General features: G+C 40.5%; 1 protein-coding gene across 4 annotated transcripts in view; it reads left to right on the plus strand.

Moving 5' to 3' along the window:
• specc1 (sperm antigen with calponin homology and coiled-coil domains 1) overlaps window positions 1–12,949 on the plus strand; it is a 77,684-nt gene extending 64,735 nt beyond the window's left edge. For all 4 annotated transcript variants that reach the window (XM_058627039.1, XM_058627040.1, XM_058627041.1 and 1 more), the window contains 3 exons: window positions 2,907–3,023; window positions 5,808–5,867; window positions 12,639–12,949. In XM_058627039.1, coding sequence (XP_058483022.1) covers window positions 2,907–3,023; window positions 5,808–5,867; window positions 12,639–12,728 — 267 coding nt within the window. In that variant the 3' untranslated portion in view covers window positions 12,729–12,949. The remainder of the gene's footprint in view (window positions 1–2,906; window positions 3,024–5,807; window positions 5,868–12,638) is intronic.
• The last annotated feature ends 311 nt before the right edge of the window (window positions 12,950–13,260 follow it).

The raw sequence follows: 13,260 nt of genomic DNA on the forward strand, positions 1-13,260 counted from the left end.
AACTGGACAAAGGAAGTAGAGTACTGTGGTGACATGTGAATATGTCTCTGAGTGTTAAAAGCTTTTAGGGCAGGACTATTCAATTACAAACTCAGTTGGGCCACTTTGTGTGCAAAAAAAGTGCATTTAAATAATAATAATAAAATAACTAGTCATAAAAATGTTTTGGTCATACCTGTCCTTTGCACCACCACAATATTAGCTGTAACTACTTTTACATTAAAAATAAACATGTTTGTCATCTCAGAGGCAACTCAAAGTGCATAAAATCCCAAAGCTGCACGATGTTAGCATTTGTTGCTCTTTGAAATGAGATAAACGTGTCGTATACGACCCACAAACATCTCAAAGTGCCTTCAACAGAATACAAAAGAACTAACATTGCTACCTCAAACCTCTGCGTGTTGTAAAAATTCTTAAAATTCTTTTCAGAATTTGTTCTTGTTGATGTTATTGTTTTACATCCCTTTGGTATTTGGGAAGAGAAATGGTGTAACGTTATTTTTATGCTGAAAACAGGCTCTGTCAAGCAATACTATCAGACCTGAGGGGACAAGAGGCATTTATTCGGTCAAAATGCTCAACAACTGGGGCTTCTTTGTGTTTTCAGTCGTCTCACTTTACTAGCGCAATGTCACTGTTCCCGCTGTATGAAACAAATCACCTCCTGTGTGCAGAGTGGGAATGTCTGCACGCAGGAAGCTCTAAACACTGAGAACCAGCATTGTGTGTAGTCATCTGATGATGGTTTGAATGTAACAGACATTTGTTTATAGTGAAATCTGAACTTTCATATCAGTGATGTCATGTTAAGATGAGAGAACGGAGGTCCTTAAAAAACTTGAAGTCAATCAGAAATACCATATTTTCGTATTTTCAGTGACGTTTTGCCTTTTTTTTGAATTCCTGCTCTTAGGACCCACAGTCGTGTTGTTTTTCCTTTTCTCTCGGTGACTTAATTACATTCACCTTTTGTCACGTGTGTCGATCTGTCACTGATTAGATTTATGGCTTTAGAGAAACAGTAAACAAACACATGGCATCCAAAGACTTTTTAGTAAATGGCTGGAGCTTATCTTGTGTGTACAAACACACATTCCTGCATTCACTCTACGGCTTTATCCTCCATATGAGGGTCGCTGGAGACAAACCCAAGTGACATAGGGTGAAAGGCAGAGTACGTCATGGACAGGTCGCCAGTCTAACGCAGGGCAACAAACAGAGACGAGCAACCATCCACTCACATATTCACACTTAGGGTCAATTTTGGTTGTGACTGCTGAACCAGGGTTTGGACATCTCTTCTTCATCCTTGAAACTCTCAAAAGGCCAATCGCAGTGTCGTATAATACTTCCTGGGAGAGTGTCTGAACATGTGTGTCATTACCATTACCTTAATGAGACATGGCTTTTCACTCCACCTTCAACTATGATTTGGATCAGATGTAAACACCTCTGATTTGTTACAGCACGTGTAACTTACTAATTCTGTTTGAACATAACCAAACATTAACCTTTCCACTGGTGCCAATGTTAATTATCAGTTATTTAATGAGTGTAATCTTTAAAACCGTTGGATAGATGGACTTGATGGTTTGTGCATGACCCACAGAGGATAGCCTAGCACCTTTGTGGTCCTTGACTTCTTAATATTTGGTGTTATAGTTTAATATAGGAGCTTTAAATTCATTACACTGTGGCAACATAGCCATGCACTTAGCAGACTAACTCCACATGATTAACTTCTGTACCGAATCTATCAAATTTCAAGGTCAACAGGATGATAAAAAATAAAAAAATCATACTGTATATCATAGATACAGGAAAAAAAGGTGTGATATATGAAATTATGTAATCATGACACCGCTGTGATATGACGGGCTGGGTGATATCTTATCACAGTATACTTTTTTATATGATTCTATATCTATATATGTCACGATATAAATCAAATCCATATTTCTGTGACAACAGTTTATGGTCTGTATTACACAAGAATATTTACGTGTTAGAAACAATGGAATTGTCTATACATATGGTCAAATTCTGCTACAATACAAATAATTAGACTTAAGATGACAGAAATGGTATTTATGATGCCTTTATGACTTATTATTATGACATTTTTTAAATATAATTTGGTCAATTCCATGTTTTTTAATCAACATACAGTATCTACATTATATTAGAGACTCAACCCACCTTTTCTTGGCAATAACTATGTAAAATAATAATAATAAATCTTCAGTGGGTGAATGAAATCAATTTATCTGTCAATGATTTTCTGGATTATTTGGTCCATAAAATGTTAGAAAATGTTGTATTCCTAAAGTTCACGAGAGGGCTAACGGGAGGAAGACACTGGAAATAACTTATCTGTCCAGCCAGGAGCCTGCAGCTCCAAACAATGGCCTGGAGGAAGTTGTTCCTCCTGAGCTTTCTTATCATCACCGTAAATATACTGAGTACAGTGTAAGAGGTGACGATTCTCTGTGAGACACATTCACACACAATAACACAGCCGACTGGACGTGCGGCAGTGCATGTTTGTCACTCAGAGGGAAGATAATTGGCGGCTGAGGGGGAATCTAAGAAGAAGATGCAACCAAAGGCAACGCAACCAGGCGTTAATGGACTCTGAAAGGCTCAGAGCTGCATGTCATGACATTACAGTTTAATGGTCACGTTGTCTCTTGTGGTTCTCGGACCTAATTGCTTTTCTCATGACCCGCTCGTGTTGTCAAGAGGATATTAGCTCTCCCACACAACTTCTGAGTACTTTCAACTCATTATCATTATGTGATATTGACTTTGGTCAGTTTGTGATGTGTGTGTGTGTGTTTTTTTTCTTTCATTTTTCTCCATTTGCCCTCGGCCGTCACTGCTTTTTTCCCCTCTGTCCACAGAATATCGACGTGACCAACTTCAGCAGCAGCTGGAGCGACGGCTTGGCTTTCTGTGCCCTCCTGCACACGTATCTTCCTGCCCACATCCCATACCAGGAACTCATCAGTCAAGACAAGGTATAAAGCCACAGGAATTACTGCACACGCACAGACACATTTATACCCTGATGACTATACATGTCTGCATTCAGCGTCAACTGCTGGCTGTGTGTCAACAACATTTCATCAGCAAACTGATCAGAAATCCTCCTCACACTTTAATTTATTATCTGCTCATAACCTCTGACCCCCTGCGTCCAAACGCAGGCCCTCTTACATAGGCACTAGGTCATGTCACATGTAAGCACATCCATATGGGGGAATTCTGTGGTTTCCTGTGGGCTTGTGCCTGTACAGAGGGGCTCACGTGCGCTGCAGAGTGTAGCTGACACAGCTATTGTACGTTCTTGTGCATTAGGGGGAGTTAACACAAAAACTTCATGAGTTCACGAGGATATTTAGCTGCATGTGGGTCCACAAGGGCCTTTCTGCATGGAGTTTGTCCGTGCAAGGGTTTTCTCCAGGTTCTCCGGCTTCCTCCCACAGTCCAAAAACATGCAGAGGTTAAGTGGACACTCCGAATTGCCCGTGGGTGTGTGAGTGAATGGTTGCCTCTATGTGTTTGCCCTGCAATGGACTGGCGACCTGTCCACCGTGGACTCCGCCTTTCACCCTAAGTCAACTGGCACCAGTAGCCCTGTGAACCTCATGTGGAGGATTTTATTTTATTTTATTTTATTTTATTTTATTTTATTTTATTTTATTTTATGAAGTCATAAACATTAATAATGTATGTCATATCTGCAAAATATGAGAGCAAAGGGAAACTATGAATTATGAAAGAAACTTCTATCATGTTTATAGAACATTCCGATCTGTTTACACTTGAAAAGGGACCTTTTTTGAAGCAAATTGTCAATGCCCCATCGTGTCATATAGACCACAAGTTAGATGTTTTAATTATGACGTGGAGACTTATACAAAAAAAAGTTTTATTTTCACGATTACATTTGTGTTCATCAGGTTTAATTGTGTGTATTCATCCATTGTCTACTGCTTTATACTCCACTACAGATTGATAACAAACAGATGGATCTTACTTCCTAATATGATGTGCGAAATCCTAAGAATCCCAAACTTTAGAGTGCTGGGGCCTAATTCTCTTTCGGCCCACCCAAACCTTAATTCACGACTCCGATCCACACATGAGACTAGGATCAATAATTCTCATATATATTATTATTTTCATGTGAAACAATTTGGTGCAGAATCCCCACATGTGTTTCTTATTCTCATATCTCTCTCATATTTATTTATTGATTTGACCTTTCATGAGCCCCTGTAGTATCACACTCTGGGAATCACAGGTCTATATGCTCACCTCTCTTTTTCCTTCACATACCAGAAAGGATCTTATTCTACTTAATTTGCGTAGTAACTTTCAGGCTGCTATAGAAACATGGTGGCAGCTTCTTCAATGCAAGAGTTTTGCCTAAAGTATATATTTTAAGTGATTATACACTTACAGAAACATGCTTATAGGTAGTATATTCAGTTTCTGCCATTATATCCTTAAATCTTACAGACTGGAGCTTTCAGGGAGTATGTTTTTGAAACTGAATCGGTTCAACAGTTGATAATGTTTTTTTTTGTGGCTTCAGAAACGTTGTTTGTGGAAACCTGCAAACAGAGGAAATGTTTGCTTATGCTTATGTACTGCAGGTCTGATGGATGCATGCTTTCCATGAGGAAGAAGAAAGGAAAAAAAAGCCTGTAATGCTTTCAGACCATTTCACCAGGAGTCATTTTTCCACCTTGTTTATGAAGGCCCATACGTTTTACAGGTCTGCTGCATGACCCGTGCAGTCATAAAAGAGAAAAAGGACAAGATGACTTAGGAGCAGAGCATTTGTGTATTCACACTGTAAGTGAACAGGGCGGCAGTAGCTATAGCTCTCTGATGACAGCCCTGTAATATGGACTTGTAGGCGGAATATACAGTAACTTAAGTAACATTAAGGTTTCCCTTTTGGGATTTGAGGCGTTGAACTCTCCTGCAACACCTCTGAACAGGCCTCACACATCTTACAGTGGTCGTGCGGACGTGCACTCGTGGCCGTGTTGGTCGAGAATGAATATAGCGTTAGGATGATGACAGGGACAATGTGCGTCCCATCTGTGAATAATTCAATAGTGTGTTTGCTTTCATAACCAGCTGACTGTGACTTTCCCCTGAGGCACAAACACCCAACTGTTCCCAGTCTAATCTGCCCTTCCTTCCAATAATCCCGTCCGTGGCCGTCTTATTTATCACAGGTGCTTTGAAGAAGAACAACAATGTTGTAGGTTAAAAATCGAATCGGCTCATCCCTCGTTTCACAGAGCAGCCTTCACAGCTAATAATTAAGAATGTATTATTCAGACAGACAGACGGATACGTGATAATCATGTTCACAGTCTGGTAAAACGATGGAGTGGTTGTTCGAGTGGTTAGTTCCTTGTGATTGGTGATTGTGATTGGTTTAATAAAAAAGGACATTAGGCAAACTCTGCAGGGATTTGATTCGTGTGTGGTAAGGTTGAAAGACACGTCCGCTACTACAGAGGGATTTGGTCTTGTGTAGTGTTCCACATATACCAAATAAACACGGGGGCATATTATAACATACAGAAACGCTCGCACAAACAAGCAGCGACTCGAGGAGACGCTTCCCTCGGTCCCCTGGAAGTTTATAAGCCTTTATAGATGTGTTTGTTGGGTTTGTTGTTGTTGTTTGAATCTCCATGTGGTGCTGCAGGATGACGTGGTGCAGGGATTTGAACCGTGTTTCAACACCCGGTGGGTTGTTTGTTTTTTTTCAGGTCCGGAATCTGACCCTGGCTTTCCAGGCCGCCGAGAGCATTGGCATCAAACCCTCCCTGGTGAGCTGAACTGTCACAGACCACACACACACACACACACACACACACACACTAATCAGTGAGCATGTGAGGGTTCAGAACAGAGATGCCCTGCAACCATCCATTTCACTGGGCCATCTTTCCTCCTGACAGTCTTGAGCTTAACGCTATCATATCTCTTACTCTGTGCTTCTAATTTTCCTCGAGTCTATTTTACAACACCGCACGCTGAACATCTTGCAACACTCAAAGAGGGAAAAAACGAACCTCATTCATAATTCAGAGACAATTGGACTTTGATTCACTAGGTTAGTTTGTGAAGACATCGGCCGCTGTCAAGCACACAGACAGAAGACACTCAAGAATAAAGAGAAGACATAAAAGCATAATTGTTTTTTACAACAGCACTAGGTCATAAAAGCATATTAGTGCATTGGAAAGCTGCAAGTAAATGCAAAGTATATCTCTGTGGTTGAAGGACCTAATGCAACAGACACAGTTGGAAAAACTCTGGACACGTTCTTCTCTGTCTGGAATAAACTTAAAACTGTGCCCGATACTTAAACGTTTCTTTTTATTCACTTTTATTCAGATTTTGTAAAGGGAAACCCATGTTTTACCAGCAGCATATATAAAATAGTTTGCTCATTGATTTCCTGTCAAGCAGCGTATTAAGCCTGTGGCGGTAAATCACGAGTAACTCGTCAATGACATCATTTGTCTGATGAGAAATAGATGCCGCTTTCAGGTCCATCCATTAATTATCACGGTAGAGCTGAGATAAGCAATGAGAATCCCACAGCAAATGGTCCTCTCATAACCCCAGATTCACAAAATAGATAGAAGTATTGTATAATGACACTTAAACACTTAAACACACTCAGCGATGAGACTCTAATTTCCCCTCTTAAAGCTTGAGTCTGTAATTTGTATTTTTTATGTTATTTGTTGAAATTTCCATGAAGACAGACAGAAAAAATATAGATATTAAATATCACAGAGACAGAAATGTTAGATACAATTCAACACAAAATGATAAACCCTTAACACTCATAATTACGCGGCAGAAACATTTCTGAAAGCGGAGAAGTTGCAAGTCAAAGGCAACATGTTATTCACTCCAGCCAGTGAATTTGCATCTTTGTCACCTGAGGAGAGAGAGTTGGAAAATATTTACATGGTTTCCATATTTTTGGCTTGTTTTTGCACACGGACAAAAACTCAAACATTTGTTTTATTTTAAATATGTTATTCAAATTTAAAATGTAACACACAAAATCTGGTGTTTGTGTGCAACCTGTTTTCCTTCATTTTAAAATTGTTAATACACTATTTTAACATGCAGTTCATTGTAAATAACTGCCAGATGTTGAAAGTTATTCTGGAAAAAATGGGCAAAAGCACTTTCGGCATTTTCTGGCCCTTTTCTGGTTAAAATAAGCACACACAAAAAGGTCCAAACAGACATGTTGAGGCTTAGGTGTTAAAGGCTTAAAAGAGCATAAAACAAGTATCAAAAGGATAAAAAGAAATAAAAATCATTCATTATTTAAAGGAAAATAGGATTAGGATTAAAAGTAAGTAAAGAAAAGTAAAGAAAATAGAAAAAAAAGTCAAATTAAAAAAGTTGTTGTTGTAAGAGTCTGGAAAAGGTTGCAGTAGCAGGCAACAACTGCAACTGGTTTTCCACCGTCCACCCCCTCCTGTCTGCTCTCTCATCAAATATCTGCACTGAAAACATACTTGGACAAATATTAGAAGTTGTGACAGGAGACAGTGGCGCGATGACAGCTCTGTTGACACTAACTACATATATACAGTAAGTGAGTACTACTATAACCGACAGACACGCACATCAGCGAGGACATCTAACGTTCAGTCACTCACATGTTTCCTGTTTTGCTATTTCATACAAATTCAGGGAAGTAACAAGACCGAGATATAGTCGATTAAATTGCTGCTGATAACACGGCTCGTGGAGCGTTTAGCGGGTCGTCACGTGATAACACGTGGTAACCTGATAATGGCACGAGACAAAAAGGGCAGCTGACGGGATAACAGGTCATCATAAGGGACCGACAAACCCAAAACACTTCAGACTGGTTTGACGATACTGCTTCATCCCACAGCTCATTAATTATATGAAGCTGATTTAGAGTGACGTGACAAACCAAATGAGTCAAGGTTCCTTTTATAACTTTTATGCTCCACATGAAGAATAAATGTGTGTTTCACACTAACCACGCATTAATTCATTTTAAGGCTGAGGACTACTAATAAATAAACTCAAATCATGGTAAAATGAAGTGGAAATAATTAGGGCTGTCAATAGATTAAAAGATTTTTATTCATTAATCTCACATTCCCAATTAATCTATATTAATTAAAGGGTTGCTTTTCCTCTAATGACTAAATAAATGAGTAATCAGACAGTGCGTGCATTTCAGACACCATTGTTTAATTGTGTCAGAACTACACATAGAACTATGTGGTTAGAAAGAGACTCAGGCTTATAAACTCAGGTGCCAACCAGGTCATCTTAAACCTGGATGACTGCCATCCTGTATGCAACAAGAACACATGTTAACATCACAACGACAAAAAAATGTCCTTAGAAACTCTGACGTTTGTTTTATTGATGGTTCCCGTCACTCAGCTTTTTAAAATGAAACCTTCTGCCCAACAATCCCTCACTCAATCGCAATGATGAACGTGTTAACTTTGACAGCCCTAGAAATAATTAAAAGAAACATTTAGAATATTATTAAAGGTTACAAGTCCAATTCCTTTCCTCTTGGCCGTGGGCTGCCACAGGCCATCTGCAATTCACACTCTCTGACTTATGGGAAAGATGATCGGATACAGTAGTGGGTATTTTGGGGGATAGATTCCTAATCATTTGTCCCTAATACAGTCACTGTCTTTCAGTCATAGTTTCTTTCATTCCCATAAAAACACACACATACATAAATGTGTCACTGCCAGTTAAATTCTGACCAAGTCAAGTTAATCACGCAACTTCCAGGAAAAATGTATTTTTAAAAAGGAGTGGATTGAGTGGAATAATCTGCTGGTGGATTACACATCTGTGGGTTCAAGTCTTGTCCATGTTAAACATCTGCGCTTGGCAGATTAAGTGATGTGACGTGAGTCCCCCCCTTCCTTCGTCTTACTAATTCTCCATTATGTGCTGGTACTGACATCATTGGATGCATTCCTGGACCCAAAGTCTCTCCGGCTCTCTGTCAGCCCTCAGTGTTATAGTTTGTATTTAAGTGGGGCCACAAATAATGATTAGGGGGGAGGGGTCAGTTGGTTACTAGAGGACTGGGGGAGACATGGGGAAAGTTGGATGAGTCATTATGGAGTCAGCGTGTTTGTATTGTAAGGTGACCTTAAGTGTCGAGAATAGCGTCAACAAATAAAATGTACTATTATTATTATTGTCAAAAGGACCAGTGAAGCAAGGAGCCAACACACGAGGCACGACAGCCGCAGACCTGGTTGGTATTGGGGAGCTGGGGTACATTGATGGTCAGTGAAAGTTGATTCCTGGCAGCCAAAGTGAGAATGAAGGCCCTGGCTTCTTTCCAAAGCCAATGACAATAAGCACGGGGGGGGGGGGGGGGGGGGGGGGGCGGCATTTAACAGAGAGCTGTCCCTACGTGGAAATATAACAGTAGCCCTCGGTTTAAAACAATGTTCACAGGGATACTCCGAAGTCGTAAAACATGATTCTGATTCATGAAGGTCTGCAGTCTCTGTTGTTAGTAGATGTGTCTCATGAGGGTGATTTATTATAGTTTATAATTTAATTTATGTTCATGTGTGTCTTTATTCTGTTGGCTATTTTAATGTTTACCTTTGACACTAACCATATCATGCACATGTTGCACTTCAGGCTACTTTCTTGTTGACTGTTATATTTGATTCAGGGAGGGTTATTCATTTGTCCTAATACATTTTTAAAATGCCACCTTTTTGCATCTTGCACCTTATTACAAAAAACTAAAACTAATAAAAAACGAAACTTAAACGAAGCATTTACAAAAAACATTTAAAACTAACTAATTTTCACAACTAAACAAAAACTAATGAAAAATCCCAAACTATTATGGCCTTGGTAGTGTTTAAGGAAAACACATAAATGTGATTTAATTAGCCGGTGCCTGTGTTGGAATATTTCCATGACGTGATTCGATCGGCCGACGCTACCACTGCCACACAGTGCAGCCACAACTGAAACTCATGAAACAAAGAAGATCACCATAGGTGGTGGTGAAGGCGAGGAAATGTTAGAACCTTGATTAGTTAGGCCTTCATCTACTCTTGCTCAATAATTCATTCTAAGGAGGACATGAAACACACATTTCTCAGCTTCAAGTTAGAGAGTTAGTTTCCTTTAGTTACTCACAGAATAATCAAAATGTCCAGAAACACAAAATTAAAGCCTCTGCTGCCTGTTCCATGTCAGGAAATAAATGGGTCTAAGTGGCGTCTAAGGACAACAGATGTTGGAGATGTGGTCCTGCCTCTCATTCCACTGCTGATTGTTGATCGGGAACAAACATTCTCCAGACTGTAGTGAGCTCCATTTTCAGGTCCTACATTTGGTAGCCAAGGAAGAACCACGTCGTGAGCCTTTACGATCGCACAGTAATGTGTGATTTGAATAAACAACACACGTGTGACTAATTCAGAGCTGAATTTCAATGCAGCCTCTGTTGTAATAATAAAAATAATGATTTTATTTATATAGCGCCTTTCTTAGCAAATGTCACAACGTGCTTAACAGACCAATCGAGCCTCATCACACACGACGAGCAAGCTCTAGGCGTCGGTGCACAGGGAAAAAAACTCAATTTTAACAGGAAGCTCTGACAGAAACAGAGACCGTATGCCCATCAAGTGTGATGCGATTATGTGGATAAATGATCAGGACCAAAAAAATAATAATTTGTATCACAGGAAGAAACAGTTGAGTTCAGGGACTAACAATAATGAGCTGGTACTCAAACGTTTTACTCACTCAATACAGCCAAACACAAAGGGGGGAGATATGTATAAATATTTGAGCATTTATTTGCACATCATTTGCATGTTTTTTCACATGCTTATTTGCATGTTAATAATAGTTGTTGACACCTGTGCGTCGTTGATGCATTTCTGAGTCTGGGCAGGTATTCCAGAGGTGTGCAAATGTGTTACAGGGACACCACTTAGAGAAGCCTGTGGCCGTGAGACGGTGCTCAAAGGCTTAAAGGGAGAGGACATTTGTCTTTAACGCGTCTGCAATCAATACAGGGAGTGATTTGTCTTTTTTCTTAACAAAGGGAAATAAACTATTCCCAGGGGAGAAGAGGAGGGGACTGAAAACTACACAAGACTCATCTTTATCATGGGTGTTAGATTGAAATGCACACTGGCTGCACTGGAAAAGGAAATGATCATAGGCCTCACTGGAATTGCGTTTTTAGAGTGAGGGGGTGTGAGGTTCCTGGGAGAGTGGAGCCGGTGAACAGCTGCATCAGGCTGCAGGGAGACATGATCTGTCCCCCGGAGCTTGGCGACGCCAGAGCTGACACGAGAGTGGGCACAACGTTAACCCACCTGAATGCTCTGGGATGCTGCGGCTTAGTGGAATGAATGTGAATCTTCCGGGGTTGCTCTGTTCTAGTTGGTGTTTACCTCTTAGCAGGAAGGCGGTTGGGTGAGGAGGAAATATAGAAAGCGAGCAGGTGACTGGATAAACAAGGAAGTCCTTGTCCAAGGAAATCATGTCATGCAAGGAGAGTCAACAAGAGACACAGAAGTTTATCATAAGCTCGAGGAAATTCACTGGAGAATCCAGAACTTAAACGATCCTCAGCCGCTGTGAGGTCACTTTACTACTGAGTGGATGAAGAGCTTGAGTAGTTACACTGCAGGAGAGTGGCTGACGAGGGTCAGGTGCATCTGATCAGCCGACACCACCCACTGAGTGCAGGGGAAGGGAAGTCAAGAAAGACAAGGGAAGAACGAGGCACGAGGAGTAAACTGATTGGGGGGCTCGTTCTGGATGAGGATGGAGGACACGGCGGACAAATACTGTAATGTGTCCTCGCCCCAGACAAAAATGACACAAACAACAACAGAATTCATCAAACATTATACTGCAGCCTGAGCCTAACCACCATCCATAACCAGGAAATGGTAATATCTTCCTCATTTCAGACAAAAGTTCAGCCGGCAATCAAATCCCAACCACATATATATGCAAATCTGTAGACATGGAAATAAGTAAGCTCATAAACATGTGTGGTTAGAGAGAGAGAGAGAGAGAGAGAGACATTTAGAGTGAAAATAACAGGCTTGAAATGATTACAAACTTATTTGTAAAATAGTACAATTCATTTAGAAATTCATGACTCATACACAGAGGCAGACTCCACCCGAGAACGGTCACCAGCGTATCACAGAGCAAACATACACAGACAAACATTCACTCTTATTTAGAAATGAAAAACAATCCCATTTACCTGCCAAGGACATCATTTTTTTTTTTTTATTTGCATTTCCAAAGCACAGAGATCTTCACTTCTCTCACATGACATTTCTGTGGGTGATGCAACTTCAGTGGGTGATGTGTAAAGAATATTACTCATCACTCACCGTGTGATCACACATTGTAAAAACTGAAAAGTGTAAGAGGTTTTAATGAATCAGTTGGTGCCGTGAGTGACGTGAAGGGCTGGCTTTAATGGATCTGATCTGTGAAATGCCATCACTCACCACAAACTTTGTTCCAAACAGGACATCGAGGAGCTGATGAAGACCGACAGGCCGGACTGGCAGAGTGTCATGCAGTACGTCTCTCAGATCTACAAGTACTTTGAAACATGAGCGGTGAGGAGGAGGAGGAGGAGGAGGAGGAGGAGGACCTGTGCCCGCCGACGACTGGAGGCACTGCAGCACTTTTCCACTCAGTCTGTCAAACCCGCGTTCACCTTTCCAGACAAAGCAAGACAAGCAAAACGCTGCCACTTGAATCCTCATGTCGGACACCAGAGACGGGACTGTCTTACTGTCGTGAAGTTGCTGTGTTGTGTGTTAATGCGTCAGCAGATTGTTCAAGTGTTGCTTGAGCATCTGATTTAAAAACAAAGGGAATGGTGATGCCAAATACTATCCAATCCTTCTTTAGCTGTGTGCAGCACAACTGAGAAATGATCAATACTGGTACGGTCTCATTCAAATTCATCCCTTTAGGCTTTTTTTTAAGGTTATTAAAAAAGTGCATAAAAATGAAAAGATGTTTTTTGGCCTCTGGTGTCCTTTAGTCACCTCATGCTGCCAAGACTTATTATTATTATTATTATTATAGCTGTTTATGAATCAGATGCTCGGTGAATTAGGACCGACCTTGGTGCCAAAT

Source organism: Solea solea, chromosome 4, assembly GCF_958295425.1.
Source record: "Solea solea chromosome 4, fSolSol10.1, whole genome shotgun sequence".
Lineage (NCBI taxonomy): Eukaryota > Metazoa > Chordata > Actinopteri > Pleuronectiformes > Soleidae > Solea > Solea solea.